At 46.8% G+C, this 23,962-nt stretch overlaps 1 protein-coding gene across 3 annotated transcripts in view; it reads left to right on the top strand.

Moving 5' to 3' along the window:
- Positions 1 to 23,962, top strand: part of LOC149366997 (solute carrier family 4 member 11-like) — a 138,101-nt gene that overhangs the window by 103,939 nt on the left and 10,200 nt on the right. For all 3 annotated transcript variants that reach the window (XM_089553540.1, XM_089553534.1, XM_089553527.1), the window contains 6 exons: positions 571 to 652; positions 4,582 to 4,705; positions 9,329 to 9,444; positions 12,343 to 12,475; positions 14,908 to 15,308; positions 20,090 to 20,795. In XM_089553540.1, the coding sequence (XP_089409666.1) occupies positions 571 to 652; positions 4,582 to 4,705; positions 9,329 to 9,444; positions 12,343 to 12,475; positions 14,908 to 15,308; positions 20,090 to 20,795 (1,562 nt within the window). The remainder of the gene's footprint in view (positions 1 to 570; positions 653 to 4,581; positions 4,706 to 9,328; positions 9,445 to 12,342; positions 12,476 to 14,907; positions 15,309 to 20,089; positions 20,796 to 23,962) is intronic.

Below are 23,962 nucleotides of genomic sequence, written 5' to 3'. Positions count from 1 at the left end.
GATGATATTATATGAATGTTGTGTGAAAAATGTATGATTTTGCAAAAATTAATGACATTTGTATGACAAACCGAATGAAGTTGTTGCATCATACTGCTTTTTTCACTAGAAATAAACCTATAACTTTCGCGTACCTATGAAAGTTGACAGTGCCACATCATAGAGTAATTTTTAACATACGTGCAGCTACACTGAGACATCCAAATGTTATGCAGGAAAGTACCTTGATTAACGAAGACAAACTCTCTTGAACACACATTTCCAGACTAATATAGTGGGAAACTGAAACTTATAATGTGGAAATAGGTTTAAAGCGAAAAGCTAGTTTCCCGTCCCCACCAAATAAAAGGAAAAAGGCAGATCTGCCGTGGATGCCCTTTTGCAATACTGCCGTGTGGTCGGCATTCGGATTGGCGAGTAGCTTTCCCGGGATCCCTGCAGTAGTCTCTTTGCAAAGCTGAATGCCGCAGAATCTGCACTTGCACTGTGAAAGCGCTACGCTTCTGACCAAGTGCTTTCTTTTCCCCGTTCTCTTCCGCTGCGTGTCGACGTCTGCGGCTGCAACAACAGCCTCGTAGGTGTCCGATCGCTCAAGGTTTAAGCGACGACTTGCGGAGGCGGTTGTCGCACTACGTCAGCGACTATATAGACGGTGAGTGGGTTACACTTTTCACTGCCTGAATTGTTCGGCCGGAGTATTCTCTTATAAAAATGGTCTATGGCAGTCTATGGACTTCTTATTGACTCTATTGACTTTCTATAGATATTGCTTTTTGTCCATTCATACTCTATAGACTGTCTATAGACAGAAGTCTACTAAAAGCGTATGGCCATAAATCTATACATTGTCTATAGACTGTCTATGGCATTTGTAATGCCTATAGACTGTTCTCTAGGATTTGTCTATAGACAGTCTATAGACTTATTATAAAGAAGTCTATAGACACTCTACAGACTGTATGAAACCTTTTTGTAGGGGTTTGTCTAATCTAAACCTTGGTCAAAAGTCTTCAGGCCTCAGGGATTCTTTTTGACCGCTTTAGTTGAAGAAATAGCGCACCTCTGATGCTTGAAATGTTCCGACAGGAGCTACGGCAAGAGTTTTCCCCACCCTCCCGATGTTTGGAACTCTAAGTGTGCCGCATCTATCTGCCCACTAACGGGACTCAGAAGAAAACACTCTGCCTTCTTTACTTTTAACTAAATATGTAAGGTTTCTGTCTGAACGTAGGCTCGTGAAGTACCGCTTACACTACGATGTCGACAGACATGGTTCACGGAAACTTCCGCAGTGAGCGTTTGTCGGCGCGCTCCTATAACGTTAAGCGTATGGCACTGCCCCTAAGGGAAGCAGTTGTCACAAACCGGTGTAGTGTGAAAGCACTTCTTAACACAATCCCAACCAAGAATCTTGTGTGAAGCCTCGGACTAACTCGGGTAAGCTCGGGTTAGTTCGGAGGAACGTCGCGCAAGCTGCAGCCAATAGGAGGAAGCTCGGGTGAGTTCAGAGCGAAACGATGTTCAGAGCAGCTTCGCGCCAGCTGTAGCCAATGGAAGGGTGACCTTGAGGGTGACCTTGGTCAACTCTCATAGCAACAACCCATGCAGAAATAGAATGAATATTGCCGCTACTGGGATTCGAACCCGCGGTGGCGCGAAGAGATCAGCTTCGCTGGCCACTGCACGAGAGCACTATCGCCGCAGCCGATCACGCCATAGTGTCAAACTGGAACGCATTCACGCGCTGTTCTTTGCGCATCGTCGTCTTCATTAACTTCCACCTGCGGCGCGGACAAGTCAGGTCAGCTTAACCTCGATCAGAGCTTAACAGACTCTAATATCGTAGTCAGATGTGCCGACGACAAGAAGTGATCCTGTTCTCTACGCTCACTTCTACAGCCGAGCTTCACGCGGAGGTTTGCTAAGGACTTTTTCACAGTAACAGCTTGAAGCAGTTAACGGCGCTGAGGGTAACAGAAAACGGTTGAGAAGTGAAGGCAGCCAGACTAGGAGAAGTAACTGGAAGTGAATGGGAACCGCACACAAGACAGGCCACGCAACGAGAAGTAACTGGAAGTCAAAGCAGCCACGACGCCACTCTATTCTTTGCAACGCATGCCTTTCACCCAGTCCCGTGGCGGCTTGCCGCTCTGCCATCGGCGGAGTAATACGTAATCCGTAGTAGCAAATAGTCCCCGCGTATTTTTTTTTCTGCCGGCTTATTTTGCGGCTATGTTATCTGCGAATGAAACTATATATTCATGGAAACCTAAAACACAAAATAAAGCGAAGCAGAGCCTCCACGGAGCTGGCTGAAAGGCACTCCCCGCGTCGGTCGACTCCGCCCACCGTACGGGGAGAATTCAAAAAATAAAGGCGGGAGCCGGACGTTAATTCGATTTAATTAGGGAAATCGGCCACACACGGCAATAAGTCGAAGTTTCTAAGAATGCTGGGAACGTGTGGATTGAGCTCCCGCGGCAAAAAGACGAGTTCAGATTCCTCTTCACCGCACCTTTAAATACCGTCGCAGTATTCATATCCTAACCACAGAAGAGTATTGCGCGGTGGCTGAGGAACGGATAGCAGCGGCCCGCATACCCTCACATCAGAGCACAATACGAACGTGCTTGGACGACACATAGCAAAGATAGTGCGCAGCTACAGTTTCTAACCGCGGACCTTTTAGTCGGTGCTCATGCAACAAGTTTCTTCACCGCTCAGCTGCGTCCATGCCCAGTCAAAAAACACAACAGAATTTTTTTTGTCATCCCAATAGGTTCCCGGAATCTTGTGCCCATGAACTTTTAGTAACCTGGGATGCTCACATTGAATACATAACTAATAAAGCCTTTTAAAAAATTGGTCTCTTGAAACGCCGTTTACCCCTTGCGAACGCTGAAACACGGCACAGCGCTTATACAACGCTTATCAGGTCATCTGTTGAATACGCTTCTGTTATATGGAACCCCTCCCACGCGATTCTTACAAATGCTCTAGAAACAGTGCAAAGTAAAGCCGTCAGATTCATACTGTCATCCTACTCACGTCATCAAAGCGTATCAGCAATGAAGCAAGCCATGAATCTTCAACCTCTAGCTACACGTAGAAAGTTCGCCCGGTTGTCATTATTTCACACCTTATACTATAGCGAAACGCCATTCTCCCGAAATCATATCTTTCCTGCACCTCATTGTTCAGCTCGCCTGGATCATGCGCATAAGGTACGTCCGATTTTCGCTAGCACACTAAAATATCAGAAGTCACCGCTGGTTTTGTCAATAAATGAATGGAACTCATTGCCATCCAGCATTGTCGGCCATACTGAATTATCATCTTTTCAAACAGCTTTACTAACATTTCTGAACACGGAAAATGCGTCATAGAGTGCTAGATGATTTACCGTGTTATGACGACCGTAACTATTTGGCGGTCCTTTTTTTTTGCTTTGCCATTTCTTCTGTGCTGAACAGCTCCGGAGCCTCTTTTGTGTGCCATTGTATTTGTAGTTACTTATTTTGCCCTAATTATTACTCACTTGTTTGAACGTGTTGAATTTTGCTGTTTCAATGTGTTATACTGCACTTAACCAAATGTTACCAAACTCTGCCTTCTGTATATTGACCATCATTTGTTATGAGTTGATTAGTTATGTGTGCTTTATTTTAACCATTCCCCCCTATGTAATGCCCTCTTCTGGGTCTTTAGGGTAAATAAATAAATAAACTGCATATTGTGTAGTTGCCACAGAAAAGTACTACAGAACTACAGACTAGAGATAGGTGCTACACTCTATACACAAAGGAGTAAAAGGGAATAAGCTCTCCTCCAGCGCACTCATTTTTATGAAAGGAAGTGCTCTAGGGACTGATCACTCCCTTTCTACTCCCATATAGGCGTATGCGGGTTTAGAGTGTACAGAAAAAAACTACAGTACTACTAAAAAATACGACAAACCAACAGTGAAATTTGTCGCTACGACAGAACGACAAAACATTTTGTCGTATTTCTGGCACGGTTCTATTGTTTTTAAGGCGAAAGCCTTTAATGCGTCATCGTTGTCGACAAAAGGTTGTCAGCAGAGGTGTCACGCTTTTTGGTTGGTCGAAATGGTTATGACGTCAGAATGCGCGGATTCGAAGTAATGAGGCCACCAACGGATGCCTTACGCCCCCTTTTGGAGCAGACGACAACTAATAAGAAATAGTTGTTGTCCGCTCCGACAGGGGGCGTAAGGTGTCCGTGGGTGACCACATTACATACCTCATTACTGTGAACAGAGCCATGGATACAACCGAACTCCTCGAAGCTGAGAGAGAGTCGTGCTAAAGAAGCAGTCAAATCGGCAGTCAAAGTGTATAGTTGTAATGTGTAGTCAGTGTGTAGTCGAATAAAGCACTAGTACAGCACAGTATCGCAGTCAATGCCTAACAGTGCGCCAGGAAAGGCTTTCGCTTTGCAGCACTTTAGAGAGCCAAAGTGCCCTCTGAATTTTTCTACCAGATGCGTACAGTCCTACAGTGGCGCGGTGCTCACGACCACTGATTATTGCTTCCTCTTCGTCCTGTTCACTCTATGCAGGAGTGGTAGGCCACCGGACAATCTACAAGACCATCTCCACCATTTTCTTTCTGTACTTCGCCTGCCTCCTGCCAACCATTGCCTTCGGAGCGCTGAACGACACGAACACCAAGGGGAAAATAGGCGAGTTGTCCGTGGTTATAACTAAGCATTGTTTCACGTCCAATCCTGGACACTCGGCTTGTCAGCCTTACTGAAACTGTCCATATGAGCCGCTCGTATAGAATTTTTGGAATATGGTGCCCATTAAGTATGGATATATATATATATATATATATATATATATATATATATATATATATATATATATATATATATATATATATATATATATATATATATATATATATATCTTGTTTAATAAATGGGGTTCAGCTTAAGGACAACGCAGCGAGCTATGGAAAGAAAAATGATATGTGTAACGTTAAGAGATCGGAAGCGGGCGGAGTGGGTGAGAGAACAAACGCGCGTTAATGACATCCTAGTCGAAATCAAGAGCAAGAAATGGGCTTGGGCAGGACATGTAATGCGAAGGCAAGATAACCGCTGGTCCTTAAGGGTAACCGAGTGGATTCCAAGAAAAGGCATGCGTAGCAGGGGGCGGCAGAAAGTTAGGTGGCCGGATGAAATTGAGAAGTTTGCGGGGATACGGTAGCCGCAATTGGCAAAGGACAGGGTTAATTGGAGAGACATGGGAGAAGCCTTTGCCCTGCAGTGGGCGTAGTCAGGCTGATGATGATGATGATGATGATGATCTTGTCTGTATGGAGTCGATAAGCATTTTAATTTATATGCAATTTCCATATCACGTACATGAACGCATATAAAGTCCGTAGGTTTCCATAAGTGTTTCCATATAGTCCATACCGACACCACATGTTCCATACTGACTCCATAAAATTTATTACGGAAACGTATGGAATTATGCAGCTAGTCATATGGAAACTTTCAGTATTTAACGAAGAGACCGAGGATGTATCAACAATTTTGAAGTTTTCCTGTAGTAACAGTACTTGTTTTCATGGCTCCACAGTGAAGCTTGCCTCAGCTATACAGCAACCACATGGTATTTAATGGTTGTCAAGCGTACAGCATGATGAAAAAGCACGATTGCTTCCGAATTCTGAATCTAACCAAAAAACGTTCGGAATCAACACAAGCCAGTGGATTTCGCAGAAATACAGAGCTGGCATCATGTAGTGCATTCAACATCACTACCTTATATTCTTCCTAACGTGCTTAGCGCCAGTTAAACTAGGCGGTAAAGATGTACACTTTGCATATATTTCTGAAACGTCGATATTGTTATCACGTCAATTTTCTGCAGGTCACAAAGGTTTCGTTTATCGGTGGGGAGGACACCATGAATTTTGAGAAACCTCCTTAACTGGCATGTGCGGTATGGTCACATCAGGCAACCGGAATGCCTAACGCTAATGGAGTTATCGAACGCTTCTGCAGTGTGGCTTAGCTTGCAACTGCCAAAGTTTGCCGAACGTATTGATTTACAAGCATGTACGCTTTATCATCCAAGCGTTCGTTACTGTCTGAGTCTGACCGTTTGAAAGCACGTTTTGCGCTCCAGAAAACTCAATCTTGATAATACCCACTTAAACGTACCACGCAACAGAAAAGAATTGATAGATGACTGCTACAGGCTTCATAGACTTCAAGCACAAGTCAGGCGGAAACCAGCCTATCATGGTCATCGGTCTATCCTCGAAGTCCACGTGCGCTAAGTATGACAAAATCGACCATGGAAAGGTTTTTCGCCGAAGGTATAAAATCACTCAGAACGTGGATCAGACGGTAGTCGTAATGACCCCTATGTATGCCGAACTAAAGAATACGGTATCGGTTGCATTGCAACCTACTCGAGGCCAAGTAGGGATATGTAGGTACATAGAGAAAACAAATACAAGTGCCTTAAAATATCTGCATCAATCTTTCAGTAAGGACTTTCGCAGAAAACAAAAACGCGTAATGAGCACCCTAAAGATAAGAAGAGCGAATATCAATTTAGTTTTCAGGCACACAAGGCTTGTAAGACGATTCAACATTGCAGCCTCAATGTTTGATGAAACCAGTGCGTGTTAAGCATGATGATCAGTGTACAATATTGTACGGCATGCCCTACCCTTTTGTAGAGCGCTTGAGGAGTGAGCACCAGGCAACAAAAGCAACACTAGACCATGGCACGCAGGCAAAGTTCTCGTGTCCAAAGCACGTGCAGGCTTAAATGGCCCAACTTGCAGCCAGTGTTGTGTCAATGGTTGCAACAGTAGCAATAGTTGCAGATGCGGCGGGATGTCGCTTTGTTTGAAAGGCAGAACACCGCTAGAGTGCTCTACGCAACAGTGATGGAGAGTGTACAACGATCAGCTCACAGCTGAAACTTATGAACTGGTAGCGTCTCTTCACGATCTCAAATGCGGTGATCGAATGGTGCTGACTTAGAAGAGTTGCGTCATTATCAGCTCTAAACCCGGACACTTGGCCGCGGGGCAATTTTTTCCTTCTTCATCAACAACCGAGGGAAGAATATGCTTTTATACATATCATGCCGCCTCCTCACAAATCATCTGTACGTATTAGCCGCCAGAGATAAGTTCCAGCCCTCGCGCAATCCAGGGCCTAATGAGGGCCAGAGAATTCATTTTTGCGTAAAAGTAATCTCGGCGACAACTTAGCTAACCTCCGGCATAGGTTATGGTTAAATTCTGTAGTAGCCGTCACTTTGCTTACCTAAATTGGTTGCTGCCTAGATTAACCACTGTTTTCCTGTAATGAACCTAAGGTGTAGTTCACCGCATCGCCAGGCTCATCGGGAAAGGAGGACCGGTGCCTTGCGTTGCGGCGTGCTCGCGGACATGTGCTCCTTCAAGTGTGTTTTAGAGAAGTATTTCCCGTATATTTTTTTCTCCGGCGGGTGGACGCAAATTTCCAGAGTAAACAAGAGTAACCTTACAGCTGGTATAACGTACCTCCAGGCGTGCGCAGCTGCTGCTGCGTCGGCTTCCTTTCCTCTCTTCCACGCTATGACGTCATGCCAGCTGCGCTTGCCTCCGCGTTACACTCGTATTGCTGCGTGACGTCATGTGACATGAACGTCGGACCGGCTTAAATGTGGCACGAGCAAAGAATCACTCCCGACCCAAGTAAAACCTAAGGGACAGAGCTCTAGCCGTAAAACAAAAGCCGGGGACAGTTCGCGCAGCAGTGCAGATTAGTGGTGCCTAATCTGTAAACTGAGATTGTTCGTTTAAACCTATTCAACGTAATGAATTACGCCTTACCTCAAGCTCGTTTATGTCCGCTATCTTGTGCGTGTGCCACATCTGGCGCCAGGTCACGTGACAAGCCTCAATGGCTCAAAGACCATAAAACCAAGTACCCTGCACCAGCGGTCATTTTGATGGTGCTTGGATGTTTGACGCTTCTAGGGGAAAGTGGCTGCTGTTAATGATTATGGTAGGCGTGTGCTTCTTTGGTCATTCTATTGAGGTCCCCCTCCGCCTATACAAGGAGCCAAGAAGCATTCATTTCTCCAACCAGACAAAATACCTTTGCGCGGAACGAACCATATGCTCAATGGCTTTTATTTTCTTACTGACACTGTTCATACGTTTATATGACACTTTTAGCAGGGTTTCAAAAAAAAGTGTCTATACCACCAAAATTACGACATAGAAGTGCTGTTCAAGTATGTCGTCACAAGAAAAGCATGCGACCTTTTACGACCATTGCGATCAATATAACTTCAATTGCCAGATAGCGTCATTAAAGAATGAGTTCAAAAGTGTGCCCAAACAAATACCAGGACTATGGACCGACAGAATTGGGTATGCATGTGCCGTCAGTTCTACGGCCTCAAGATAAAAACGAAGCTGCAGCGTAGCGCTATTGCTCACAAAGTGCACGGACCATACTAAGCAGAAATTCTTTGCATGTATAATTTTTTTATGTCAGCTATCTTGCAGTGCCTATGAAGACTCCTTCTATAATATTCTCTTGGTTAGTCGTAATACCATCAAGGCGATGCAGGTATTCACTAAGTACACTCATATTAAGCGTTCACGACCGTCCGCATCGCGAAGCATCAGTGGTACCTTTACCAACGTAAGTCGCCCAAATGATGCTTGAACATAGCTGCTGGTAACTTTAAAGAAGAACGAAAAGTGCATAAAAATGTTTAGGGACAGATAGGAGCAGATGCGTGGCTTTTCGGTATCAATTTTCGAATCAAGGACACCAACCACATGCCAAGACGCCCTAGCAGAAAAGGACGACGGCTCAAACCAGGACCCCCGCCACATTCGGGCACTCGTTGTACGAAGGGCGGCCAGCAATAGCTGGCTGAGCGAGGCAATGTCGAGTGGCGCCCTTAAGCCGGAACGATTCTTTTTGTGTGTTGTGTTGTGTTGGGTTTAATGGCGCATAAGCATCTAAGGTTATCATGCGCCAAGCTCAGGGTACAGGATCTCTGCTCCACGATGGCGATTTCATCCCAGTGCCATCCCCTAACTTATCTCAAGCAAGCTTTGCCTTTTTCTTGCACTTGCTCCTCTAACACTTCATCTCGACTTCTTTCTCTTGCTTCTACCTCACCCTGTCACACCTCTCTCCTTGCTTTCATTTTCCTTGGCTGATGTAGGAGGTAAGGCTCTCTCACTTTTATCTTGGTCGCGGTTAGAGACGTGGCTAATACTGTTGTTCTCTTTCCCCCTTTCCCTTGTCCCTTGCGGACAGACGTCCGCAAGTGCATCATCAGCCAAACCATCGGCGGCCTCTCCTTCGCCCTGTTCGGTGGTCAGCCGTTGGTGATCCTCATGACCACTGCCCCTCTCAGCCTGTACATTAAGGGTAAGCATCCCTGGCACAAACGAACCCAGTTCAAGAACACGCCGTCACGAGAAAAGTTCCCGTACTGTCTTAGAATGTTAACTGTACTATAGCTACACGATTTTAGTCATTGCACCCGCCGCGGTGGCTCGGTGGTTACGGCGCTCGGCTGCTGGCCCGAAAGACGCGGGTTCGATCCCGGTCGCGGCGGCTGAATTTCGATGAAGGCGAAATTCTAAAGGTCCGCGTACTGTGCACGCTAAAGAAGCCCAGGTGGTCGAAATTTCCGGAGCCCTTCACTACGGCGTCCCTCATAGCCTGAGTCGCTTTGGGACGCTAAAACCCCAATAAATCAAATCAATAAATCAAATTTAGTCATTGCAATATCGGGCTCTGTAGCACTGCACGGTCTCTTTTCGTCCTGGCGGAATGCCGCGTGATACTACATGTGGTTGCTACGACCAGAAGGCGCTTGGTTATGACATAACGACTGAAATATTTATCGCATTTTGAATTGGAATCTCTGGTTATCAGCTGAGGCCACACGACTGAGTTAACGGATGCATGGCTTTTGAGTGAGCTTTGAAAAAACTGCGAGACGATTCAATTAAAGTGGGTGTCAGGGATTTATTTCATCGGCAAGTATCGGCCTCTTCGTAAAGAGGCCTTAACGTTTAGAAGTGCCGGCGACGCTGGGGTTGTGCAATGTGATGCTGGAAATATAACCTATGATAAGTACTGACAAATAAAAAGATCATTCCGGTGAGTATATGCAGTATACAGTATAATTTGTGCACTGTGTACAAACTTGTATTTTATGGTTAGTTATATCCTTGGAGATAACATAGGCATAATATCCTTCTATTGTCGCGCTTTTCGAAATTTCGACAATATAACGAGAAAAGGCGCAGAACACGAATGCGCAAACTGTCACCTGAAAGTTTTTTTCTGGAGTACACTCTTATACGGGAGGCATTCCAAGTGAAAACAAAATTCCAGGAGCACATAATCAGGGCTACATCTCTCTTATCGTGTCGAAAGGTACAAGCAAGGCTGAGGTTTGCCCATGAGGTCCCCACAAACAGCAACTTGCAGTTTTTTTTTATCTAGCTTTAACTCTCGAACCACGCTTGTGCTGTTGTGCTGGGAGTGCATAACGTGAAATGAGGAGGGCGTAATTCCGTACGGCCCTGCCGTGTTTCGGGCAGGCTATAATAGAGTCCAACAACCACACGGTGCAAAGTAGGTTCAGTGTATAGGCGGCAAGATTTTTAAAAAAGAACAGGTTGCCCAAAAGCACTGTTTGTGCCCGTATCAGAGAAAGCACTAAGCAGATCAGTTAAAGCAAGGAACCACGTCCAAGCGAACGAAAGAAAGAAGCCTGCGGTGATCCCGTCCATTCCTGCACTTCCGCATAAACTAAAACATTTGATGAACGGCGCGATGTGTAAGTTTACATTTTTGCACTATGAAAATTAAATTAAAAGGCGTGTACATAAAGGGTACCGATTGCGATCAGCCTAAACAAGAAGCGTTTTGTGTTGTCAGGCATGCAAAAAAGTTTGTTGATTGCTGCGAAAGAGTGGTATATAAGATGCCGCTATCATGCGGTCCAAAGTATGTATTAGCGAAAAAGTCAGAGACCGCAAACGCAAAATGCAGAAATATCAATGCACCTGGAAATCTTTTGGCACGTTGCGCTAAATGCAAGGAATGTACAGCCGGCCAAATGCCCCACCATGGTGGCTCAGTGGTTACGGCGCTAGGCTGCTGACCCGAAAGACGCGGGTTCGATCCCAGCCGCGGCGGCTGAATTTCGATGAAGACGAAATTCCAGAGGCCCGTGTGCTGTGCGATATCAGTGCACGTTAAAGAACCCCGACTGATCGAAATTTCCGGAGCCCTTCACTACGGCGTCCCTCATAGCCTGAGTTGCTTCGGGATATTGAACCCCAATAAGCCAAACCAAACCAAACAGCCGGCCAAATATTTAGCTGGCGTGCGCGACGGCCGCTCTTTCTGTGCTCCCGCGCTTTGGGATGAAGCAAACTTACGGAAAGCTCAATATTAAGCACGGGATTAGTAGACCCTGTGCTTAGATTTGATATTTTCGCTAGTTTGCTCCGTCGTAAGCTGCAGGAGCACGAAAAACGCGGCCGTCACGTAAGCCAGCTAAAGATTTGGCCGGCTGTACGCCTCAGTTCGATCAAAGTGCAATTGTGCTCAAACCGAGAGATAAGCCTAATCAGGGAGCTGCGGTAAGCTTGCTGTATGGTAGTGAAACATAAGAACGGCTACGATGCGGAGGAGGACCACGGCCCAAGTGAGGCACATGGGATCGATGTTTAGTAAACATGAGGACACGTTACATGGGACAGAGACACTGGACAAATATCAAGGACACGTCGTGTCTGCCTCTTGCACCGTGATCCTCCCTCGCTTTCTAACTCTTACTGTTAAGCAATGGAAGTAAATTAAATTGGTTTTTGAGGAGAGGAAATGGCGCAGTATCTGTCTCACATATCTCGGCGGACACCTGAACCGCGCCGTAAGGGAAGGGATAAAGGAGGGACTGAAAGAGAAAAAGAGGTGCCGTAGTGGAATAATTTCGACCACCTGGGGATCTTTAACGTGCACTGACATCGCACAGCACACGGGCGCCTCTTGCGTTTGGCCTCCATCGAAACGCGGCCGCCGCGGTCGGGTTCGAACCCGGGTACTCCGCCTCAAGTAACTGCCGTGTATTTCGCATCAAGGCACACTGCTTTCAATAAGCAACAATGAAATATACAAGCAACTCTCGTAAGTAGATGAGAAAGATGCTAACACGTCTAATGTTTGCTTTGTTTATTTGCCGTAGTCTACAATGACTAGATGAAAGGAAATAAGTCTTACGTCGACTCCTCTAACCCCCCGCAGTTATCTACAACATCTGCGAAGACTTCGACATAGACTTCTACGCCATGTACGCCTGCGTGGGGCTGTGGAACACATTCTTCCTGCTCCTTTTCGCCGTGTTCGACGCCAGCAAATTAATGAAGTGGTGCACGAGGTGAGACTCTCCTTCTCAAATCGAACTGAAAGCGAAAGAATAACGGAACAGGCTGCGTGAACTTTACTGGTCGCTTCCAAGTCCTTTTTAACAAAACTGCCAACACTGTGCCCCACAGATCAGTTTATTAGAAAGTTTGTGAATAGATATTGTAATGTATGTGAACTCTAGTTTCTGTTGCCTGATCGAGGGGAGTATTTACAGTCCCCGTCTAAAGTATACAGACCAAGGGATTTGTTTCTAAACTGTTTTGCGCGGATCCCTAGCACATCTAGCAGTCTAAAGCTTGGCAAGATTGAGGACTCGAAGCCATTTATGGTTCGAGAGATTACGGTCGCTTAGGATGCATAAGTGGGCACGCTGCAGGCCCCGTGAGCAAACCCCTTGGGCTGTATACTTTTGACGGGGGCTGTACATGTGGGTGAATAGGGAAATGGTTGTCACTCATGAACTCTGTCACCATAACTTGTGCCACCAAGAACAGCACTACCTCTTTTTCTATTCCCAGCCACACCTTTTGATCATATTTTACGAGGTTCCGAACAGCCCGAGACAGTGTTATACTGTAATTCTGTGCTCCCGACTAGTATTCGGACAGATAACCCACACCTGGAGGGGGACGAAATTTGCTGCCATTATTCAAGGGACGTTGTTGTCGTTGTTGTCATATCAGAGTTTCGCCCGAAATATCAAGCTTCCGTTCGGAGAAGACGAACGAGCCGCCTGAGTACTTAAAGCCTCACATCACTATCAAAAGTATGTGGGCAAAAGAGACGAGGCATGTGCACTGATAGCGGCGTGTCGTTCAGGTGAAGTGCCTTTGGTGTAACTTGTGGCCTTCTCCAGCAGAATTAATTTATCACTGATTCCAGGTGCTCCGTGGCATGAACTGCAAGTTCCAGTTGTTGGCAGATACCACCGAGGAGCTAATTTCGTTTAATTATGGCCAGTTAAATGCGCTTCAGCAAGATGGTACGCGTAAAAGCGTTTGACATTGAAGCGCAAGCCGAGATGATTGATAATCCAAAAAGCTATTGCCTGAGCTAGCGCCGAACTCCACTACTCGTTAGTAGTACGGAAGACTGCGTCTCTTGCCACGATTGCATAACTACAGCATAGCAACATAGTTACCACACATGTGCCTCCAGTTACCCTTTCAGGAGCTCTGAGTGGTGCATATATCCCACTCATTCTCGGGCGATATTTCGGCCTGCAGTATGTGACATGTAAATACAATGTTGACAGGAAACATGCGGCAGGCGCATACCGAAAACTGCGAGGTGAATGCATGAGCCTGAAGAGTCGCGGATCTTCTCGATTCGCGATCACTGGAACCTTACTTGCAGCTGCCCTAGTGTACTAACGGGAATCACTGCTGGACAACTAGCAAAGATTTGTGGTAGCATAGTAATGGCACGAATAGACACGAATAAAGGAACTAACTGTAGAGGCGCTTCTAACAAACTACTCATCAAAGGATTACTTGACGTCTCTCAGTTTTCAGCAAAGATGACTTGAGAAAGCCGTAGTAGCGTAGCGAAAGTACCTCTGTGCGAAATTTGGTCTTCCGAAACTGAGAATCGGGCTTCTCACGTGCCGACGGCGCCCTCCCATCACGAGGTCTAAAACCATTCCTTCAGCATTTCACAAGACACAGGCATCATAGCCGTGACGCTTGGTAAATCCTCTTCGCCTAGAGAAGCGCATCACTTATTCATTCCCCAGGGTCCCCTTCCATAATGGCAGGCTATACACATCGCGTATGCATAAAAGTATGGATTCCCCAAACAGCCAGACAAAAAGACGGCCGAGCTCGCGGAAGCTACCCTAGTGAGCTGCTGTTACTAAATACGGAAGCCATAAGACATGGAATACATCACAACTACGTTTCTACTACGGTTTTCCCGTCTACTACTTTCTTCACTTGTCCAGGCCTGTTAGCGCAGTATCCTCAGTTTCTAAGATACCGGTGCACCAATTGTCCCAACTTGCCGTTCTGCTACTTTACTAAGTAGTTATTCCATCGGTTAGGGACCTCGAGATCCTTGCACAGCCAAGTATGACTGCTGAGGTTACCGACCCTCTTTAAAGCTTTTACCATAAGTCACTTCTAAAATTTTGTCTTATATTTTTACTAGATTGCACGAATTAACTTTTTAGGCCATTTACACCGCCGTTCATTTACACTTTTGTATAACATCCTATATAAAATAATTTTCTGTACCCTGAGCTTGGCGCATGATAGCCTTAGTTGCTTATGTGCCATTAAACCCAACCCAACACAGCACAACACTAAGTAGTTCTAAAGGTTTTCCTCATACTGCTGTAGAGCACCAGCTATATGAGAAGCAATACTCTCCACGCTAGCGTCGCACATACGTTACCGATAAGCGCCTGGGCTGTGATGACCCTCCTTTTCTGTTGCCTCGCAGGTCTACGGAGGAGATTTTCGCGCTCTTCATCAGCATCGCCTTCTGCGTGGACGCGGGCCGCGACGTGTACAAAAACTTCCAGCGCTACTACTACGCGTCCGAGTGCGCGCCGCCCACGGTGGAGTCGCTGACGCGGCTGCTGCGTACCGTCAACGCGGCCGCGAACAACACGACGACCGCGGAGGCGCTGCTCGAGGTGCTGCCCCAGTGCCGCCGCGAGAACAGCCTGCTCTTCCTGCTGCTCATGCTGGGCACCGTGTGGCTGGCCGTGTCGCTCTACAACTTCAACAAGACGCCCTACCTGCAGGCCAGCAAGCGGGAGATGCTCGCCGACTACGCGCTGCCCGTCGCCGTCATCGCGCTCAGCTTCGTCGGGGCCTTCGTCTTCCGGGAAGTCGAGAGTGAGTGTTTTGAGGAGAAAGCCTTTTTAACGGCTCATACTATGCACCCTGGCCAATCCCCCACCGTGGGTATTGCCATTAAGCCTGAGGACATCATCATCATCATACTGTCGTCCGTTAGCAGACGGTGTCACACCTTTGGCAGCGTTCAGCTAGCGTTAACTCGGGAACTAAAATAGATAGCCGAAAACCAATGGTTGTTTCAGATAGAGGAGGAAAAAATTAACCTAGAAGCCAAGTTCGATGACTGTAGGTCAATTAGTGAATTAATTAAAGGCAAAAATGTAGAAATTGCGTCGAAATAGCACGGATGTCGGTATAGCCACGGGAAAGATGTGACGTCACATCCACCGGAAGTCGTCAAGGCATAGTGAAAATTGTCACAGAATGGTCGGAAAGACGTCGGATTTGTGTGAAATTAGATAAAAAAATGTGTAATTAAGCGTAATTAACACATAAGATCCCCGAAAGATGTACAATTTGAGTATCGATATAGACACGGGAATGGTGTGACGTTCCATCCACCGGAAGTCGTCACGACATAGTGTCCTCGGCTTTCGCCTCTCAACACTTTGGTTGCCAAAGTGTCCTCGCAATTTTTTTTCGTCATCAGCCTGACTACGCCCACTGTCGGGCAAAAGCCTCTCCCATGTCGCTCCAACTAACCACGTCCTTCGCCAGTTGCGGCCACTGTATCCCCGCAAACTTCTTCTCTCATCCACCCACCTAACTTTCTGTCGCCCCCTGCTACGCTTCCCTTCTTTGGGAATCCATTCTGTTACCCTTAAGAACCAGCGGTTTTCTGGCCTTGGCGTTATGTGCTGTTCTGGTCAGATTTAAACAACAAAGAGGCAAGTGTCCTTCCAAGAAGTCCATTTAACCGACGGCACCAATAACGTGACCAACAGCTTTGAGCCTGATAGCATGCATCTGATACGGCCGTAGCAGGCGTAAGGCAGGGAGCGTGTCGCCTTGACCACAAGCCGACGCCTTTGGCTCGAGGGCCCCCTTTGAACGGCGCTTCAGTCTTAAGTTGTAGCTTACTATACACGTCTCTATCGCTAAGACACGCAGGCTAACGCGGCATTGACGATATGTAGGTTAATTGTAGAGCCAGGTGTGCGGCCAGAAAGTCAAAACAGTAGTACAGTCATGAACAACAATGACCTTATACGACGGATTGATGACCAAGATCTACCGATAGCTCCTTTCAACCAAGAGAGCACGAACCAGAGATAGGATAAACACCGGCGCGAGAGTGGTGCCTACGTCTCAATGCGAGTGGAATAACGCCGCTGTGACAGCGCCCGCGAAGCCACATTCACGAAACCAAGCGACAGCAACAAAACATGATAAAAAAATTGCTGCGTTAGTAGAAAGCTCTGCAGGATGCATCGTAGAGATGATCCAGCTAGGTGTTCCAATTGAATTCAGTTCGGCTTCTGAACACCGTATATGTAGCGTTGTCCAGGCGCCGTTGTCTGCACTTCCATGCCAGAGTTCATCTCGTTTTCGGTTCATGTTCTGGTAACTGCGCCGTGGCAGGTGTAGCTTTGGTCGTCATCTCGTCCTTAAGGTTCAAGAGTGCAAAAAACTCCGGGATATATAGTACCTTAATAGGAGCAGACGAATACAAGTCGGAGCAATCCTACCTATATAGTGACAACACCACACCAAATCCTCTTGTCGATACGTTGGCTAGTGAACTGAGACTCCTTTCCCAACCCCTGTTCATTTTGTTCTGTGTTTTCAAGAATCCCACTCTTATGGCTTCCCGGCAATAGAGTACCTGTATGCTGTTTAAGTACAGCCTTTCTTCACGAACACAAAGGAGGTTCAAAGTTCAATGTTTATTTTTCAGTGAAATACATGGCTGAGGAAAAGTTAAAAAAAGCCGCAATTGGGCTTGACGAAGCTCGTAACCCCTATGTTGCTGCGGTAACAGTTGGGTGGAAAGGAAAACTGGTAACATCCCAAAAAAGAAAAGGCAGACATTACACAAAAAACACAACGGTCAGCACTCTTGGCTCCTTACAATACACACAGTGGAGGGCCATACACAAACGAAGAACTAATTAAAATGAAATGTGAGAAATCATCATTTTATTATGTATAAACAACAAAACAGTTCACACAGTAAACAGCACAGACACGCAAAAACAACACACTAAAGGAACAGATTTAGGATGTAGTTGACCGTTATGGAACAAATGGAATCATTTGGAATCTTGTAGACACACTGGCACCCTTTAGCTCCGAAAAGAAGAAGCAAGTGTCTCTCAGCTTCAAGTGTTTTGGGGCGCTGGCGATGTAAAACAAGACGCACTGCACGTCCTGAAATCAATCCCTAAAGCCCGCGGATTTCCTACAAAAGTTGCACCAACGCAAAAATTTTACGGGAACGTAGAAGACAACTGCATTCAACTATTGTTCTGAGTAAAAATTGAATATTTAGCTCCTTCTTGGTATCTTGACATTTGCCCCGCAGAAAAAGATGCATTTATCACTGAGAAAACTGGACTTAAAAAATATCTTCCCACCGGACAATTCAAACTCGTGACGTCATTAACGAACAGAAAGGCGCCGCGTTGGCTCAGTGATTGTAGCACTCGGCTGCGGACCCGAAAGACGAGAGTTCGATCCAGGCTGCGGCGGTCAAATTTCGATGGGAGTGAGATGCTAGAGTCCAGTGTATTTTGCGGTGTCAGCATGCACATTAAAGAACTTCAGGCGGACGAAATTATCTGGAGCCCTCCATTACGTTTCCTCTCATGTTTTCCCTCAGCATGTCTTGGCCATGACACTAACTGCAGATATGATTTTTGAAAGTACTTACAAGTAGCACGTAGTTAGTAAATGTCAAGACCAAAACGCAAGCACCTGTTGCGTTTTGGAAGCGTATTTGCATAACAGAGACATCATTACAAATCACAATGTGTGCTCTCTAGCAGGTAGAAGGTCGAGCTGAAAAGTGCTGGTTCTCTCTCATTATTAAGGCGAAAGCCTTTAATGTCTCATCGTTGTAAGCAGCAGTTGTCGACAGAAATGTCACGCTTTTCAGTTGGTCGAAACGGTCGTGACGTCACAGTGCGCCAATTTCAAACGGGGCAATTGTACTTTGGCTAGTAACCATTCAACCAATTGAAGGGATCCTATAGTGATGCTCCAAGAAAGTGGGACTGAGCTTAGTTAATTGCTTAATTACCCAATTAGCGTAATTAACTTCTCTACTCAGGTTATATAAATTGTAAGATGGGCACTGGGACGGTTAGAGGAGCAGGGCGCCGGTGGTAGACACAGAGACACAGGCCTCGTAGACACACAGGTCGAGCACCGAGAGCACACACACAAAGCGATGGCAATGCCGCTCAACACAACGGTCAGAAGTTCGTCGTCGTCTTCGCCTGAACAAGAACTTCTTCGTCGTTACAAAATAAACAAAACCGAGTAGGAAATTGGTCGAGCTCAGGAATCGAACCCCGGTCTTCGGAGTGCGAGACGAGCATGCTATCCACTCCGCCATGCCAGCTTTTTTTTTTCTTTATTGACTCCGCCATGCCAGCTCGATGGTTTGGAATGAACAAAGGCGCGTCTAGTGAGTACGGTGTCTTCGCTCACTGCCATCCTCCTCCCTTCCCTTCCGGCGAGGTTTAGGTGTCCACCGAGATATGAGAGACAGATAGATTTGCTTTCCTCAAAAACCAATTTACCGACGAGCGAGGCGTAGAACCGAATGGGCGATGGCGTTCTATGGACTCCCTGGCAGCGTTGCAAGACGCTGTCACGTTCCACTCTTAGAGGCGAAGCTTAACCACACATCATCTTAACCACACATCAGTGACCGCACTTTAGGTGAAAAAAGTGCACCCCCCCCCCCCTGAATTTTGACGGGTGTCCACCGAGATATGCGAGACAGTTACTGCGTAATTTCCTTTCCTCAAATACAATTTTCATTTTCTTCATTACGGGCCATCTTTGTCTTTCTTCTTTCACTCCCACTTCCTCCCTTCCTCTACGGTGCGGTTCAGGTGTCCACCGAGATGACAGAGAACTACTGTGCCATTTCCTTTCCTCAAAAAGCGTTGCGTTCAAACGGCAAGGCACCGCGCCGAACGGGTGGCGGCGTTCCGTGGCAGCGCAACACGCTGCCGCGTCCCACTCCTAAATGCGAAGCTTAAGCGTCATTAATAAGCAGTTAATTAGTATTCAGGCATTAATCAGTAATTAACCATTAATCAGTGATTTGTCATCACTTAGTAGTTAGTACTCAATTACATGTGACGCCACCAGTGCCACAGAAGCAGCCAAAGTGATGCGGAAAACGCTTTCGCCTCTACGCACTTTAGACAGTCAAAGTGCCCCTGAATTTTTACTACAACTTTCATCAAGGTGCAAAGCGTGGTGATCCTATCACCGCGCCTGCTACGAGTACGACGCCTAGACCATGCCTTGGAATCTGGCTCAGTCCTAGAGTATGAGTTAACCATCTGATCTTCGCCCCGCCGCGGTGGCTCAGTAGTTACGGCACTCGGCTGCTGACCCGAAAGACGCGGGTTCAATCCCGGCCACGGCGGCCGAATTTCGATGGAGGCGAAATTCTAGAGGCCCGTGTACTGTGCGATCATCAGTGCACGTTAAAGAGCCCCAGTTTGTCGAAATTTCCGGAGCCCTTCACTCCGTCTCTCGTAGCCTGAGCCGCTTTGGGACGTTAAACACCAATAAACCAAACTAAACCAAACCATCTGCTCGTCAACTTTACATCCCCTGTTTCGTCTTTCCAGCGGAGCAGTTCCACTTCGGCCACAGTGACCAGTTCGTGAGGGGCCGGGTCGAGATCCTCCAGTGGCCCGCCGCGCTGGGCGCCATGGGCCTGGGCCTGGCCCTCTCGTTGCTCTTCTTCATGGACCAGAACATCTCGGCCGCCATGGTGAACAACCCGTGCAACAAGCTGAAGAAGGGTGCCGCCTACCATCTCGACCTTCTGGTCGTCGGCCTGCTCAACGGAGTCCTCTCGCTCTTCGGCCTGCCCTGGATGCACGGCGTCCTGCCGCACTCCCCTCTGCACGTGCGCAGCATGGCCGACGTCGAAGAGCGCGTGGACCAGGGACACGTCTATGAGATCATCGTTCGCGTCCGCGAGACCCGGCTGACGGGTGCCATCTCGCACCTGCTCATCGGGCTCTCGGTGTTCATGCTGCCCTACCCGCTGGCGCACATCCCCACGGCCGTCCTGGACGGACTGTTCCTCTACATGGCCATCACGTCGCTCAACGGCAACCAGATGTTCGAGCGCATCACGCTGCTCTTCATGGAGCAGGCGGCCTACCCTCCGAACCACTACATCCGGCGCTGCCCGCAGCGCAAGATACACGTGTTCACCGTCTGCCAGGTGGTGCAGCTGCTGGTCATGTGCTTCTTCGGGTTCGCGCCGTGGCCCTACGTCAAGATGGTCTTCCCCGTCATCATCCTGCTACTCCTGCCGCTCAGGTGGGTGGCTTCGCATTGTTTACATTAGTCTCATATTTCTTTTTGGCTGCTAGCGCTTTTGCGCGAAGTAGTAATGGAACGATGCCGTTTTCACTAGATTACGCCAGGTTGTCTGACCTCTTGTCAAGAGATAAGCATTTCGAAGTGGTTATACCCTTGATCTCACCACAGGTGTTCTCGTAATACCCTTGTCTAGTTCTGATGAGTGGAAAACCATAGGGCCTATGCCACAAGTGCATGGAACATGAAAACGGCGAAGAAACGAGTAATTTGTATCAACGGCGCATTGAGTGAGAATTATCGGTGCGCTCTGTAATTCGCAACCTAAAAATTAGGCTGCTTACGTCTGCTGCTTTCACGTAGAGAGACCGCGGTGAAATGGTATTTTAATATACTGCATTTTATAAGGTTTTCATCTGAAATGTAAGTATAAGTATGGTGCTCCTGATCGCTTGTCATGTTAGTTTCTTGAAACTCTGAACTTCTCTCGCGGTACCCAACATCTCAGTAAAAGGGCGCATCTAACACCGTCTTTAGAGTCTAACTGTTGCTCGTATTGTCTACAACTCGAAGAATCGGATTATAGTTCCACCAAAATATGGCGCATGAAGGAATTCAGCTGCAGCGGAGTGCGCACCTCTGCGCAGTCCTCTATTATATTGTCTGTGTTTTTCAAAAAGCATTAGATTGAAAGACAAACCTCTAATTTCTAATGGCATGGGCCCAAGATGCAAGACTAAGAGCATGATACGAAGGCTCAAAACATAAATAAAAAGAAGTTTATTAGACTTCGATGCAGTAAAGCGTATTGCGTATTGTTCAAAGAGATAAGGGAATCCTCAGACCATGGCGTTCTCCAAGATTCCCTGGCAGCTATTGATCGATGGTGTGTGGATTGTAGCATGGCTCTTAACATCAAGAAAACTGTACTGCTACGTGTAACAAGGAAAAAACATATTAGCACTTTCACTTATTCTCTGCAAGGCGCCAACATTCAAGAAGCCGCCAGCCATAAGTATTTAGGACTAATACTTACCAATCAATTAAACTGGTCAGCGCACATATCCCAAATTTGCTCTTCAGCATTCTGAACATTGTGTTTCCTAAAACGAAAACTCAGTTCCGCTCCCTCTAATATTAGGCTTTTGGCATATAACACTTTTCTTCGGACGAAGCTCGAATACGCATCTATTATTTGGAATCCGCATACGAAAAAGAACATTAACTCCCTTGAAATCATTCAAAGGAAAGCAGTCAGGTTTATTTTCCACAAATACAGCAGATTTGATTCTCCCACAAAGCTAATGGCAGAAAATAATATCCCACTTCTTTCAGACCGCCGAAAAATCAACCGAATTTTGTTCCTCCGTAAGATTCTTTCACGCGAGGTAAACATTCCAATACTTAATTATGTTCAACCTTCTACCACCAGACGTACACGACACACTAAGGAACACACACTGCAGCCTATATTCGCACGAACAAATTCATTTAAGTATAGCTTCTTCCCCCGAACCATCTCCGATTGGAACATGCTCCCAGAATCCCTTTTTCAAAATAGCAATTTTAGCAACGCATTGGAAGAACATTTCCTTGGTTAAGTTGTCTCATTTTGTATTTTTTAATGCTGTTGTTTTTATCTTCCCTTTGTTATCGCCGAATGATGATGTGTTGTTTTTTCGTTTCTTTTGTGTATTGTTAGGTTGTTTGCCCCTCCTGCCTGGGCCACATAGGCCTGCAGTATTTTGAAATAAATAAATAAATAATAAAGAAACAATTAAGACATACACACTTCGGAACGGAGACAATGTGTCTAGGTCGAAGACAGAGTAAAAACTGGAGACGTGCCAATGTACGCAAGCACTGAACATAAACACAAGTGCCCATGCGGCCTGGGTATCCCACGTCACTTTAAAACATTAAAAGCATGTTAGAAAACTTATTGCCGTGAATACAGTGTGTATTCTTTAGCAAGGTATGTTGCTGGGCGAGTTGGTTGGGGAACATCTTGAGAACAAACAGCGCTTACAGACAAATGACCAGCGCAGTTGTGTGTCCTTCTTGTTCTGGTCTTTGTCTGTAAGCGCTGTTTGTTCTCAAGGTGTATTCTTTCTTCGTCCTGGCCGCATCTTCAGCCCTAAAAGAAACACTTTGTAGTGTAACTGGTGCCGACGGCTCGGCAGAGTGCATACAAGCCGTACGAGACACTTTCTATCGTGAAAATGACGACTGTGCTGAATGCACCCAAGCGTGATCTGTGACTTCATACCGACTTACTGTTTTATTGCGAAAGCTGTAAAAGCTTTTTACTCGCCGTTTAGTACAAGCAATTAAGAAAGTACAATGGCAGCCGTGTAACACGTTACGCGCTACTCCTTACGTGGGCACCACCGCCACGCACCCCAAAGCCAGGTTGAGGTGTCCATTGACTCAGGGAGCCAGTTATGAGCCTTTCCATACCTCAGTGCCGACGGAGTCTAATCCCTCTGTTGGTTTTGACAAAAGCAAAGGCGCATAACTGCCTCAGTTTCTAGGTGGACACCACCACCACCTCACAGCACGATTGAGGTGTCCACTGAGCCAGTTATCCTCAGTACCAACGGAGAATAATCTCTCTGTTGGTTTCGAGAAAAGAAAAGGCGCATAACTGTCTCAGTTTTAGGTGAGCACCACCACCACCTCACAGCATGATTGAGGTGTCCACTGAGCCAGTTAGCCTCTGTACCAACGGAGTATAATCTCTCTGTTGGTTGTGAGAAGTAGTAGTAGTAGTAGAAAACTTTTATTGAGATCTTTTAAGAGATTCGCGGATTCGAAGCCTCCGTCGTCTTTCGTGGCGCCGACGACTTGAGGCTTCTCTTCAGCAAGGTTGGGCCCCTAGTCCAGGGCTCCACTGAGTCGCGCTGCATCAGTAGCGTGCCGCACTAAGGCCCTTTGGGCCGCGAGCTCGCTGCTGGTGAGCCGGCTCTCCCATTGCTCCGCACTCGGGAATTCGTGTTGGTGGAATGCTTTATTTCGTTCGCACTCCCATGTGATGTGGTATAGTGTGGGTGTGTCGCCGCACCAGGGGCAGTTTGCTCTGTATTGTGTTGGTGACATCTTGTTATAGATGTACAAGTTGGGGAAGGAGTTTGTTTGTAGCCTACGCCAGCCGACTGCTTCCTCGC

Source organism: Amblyomma mixtum, chromosome 1 (assembly GCF_055824585.1).
Source record: "Amblyomma mixtum isolate Tamu chromosome 1, ASM5582458v1, whole genome shotgun sequence".
In the NCBI taxonomy this organism is placed as follows: domain Eukaryota; kingdom Metazoa; phylum Arthropoda; class Arachnida; order Ixodida; family Ixodidae; genus Amblyomma; species Amblyomma mixtum.
This window is presented reverse-complemented; position numbering and strand designations above follow the sequence as displayed.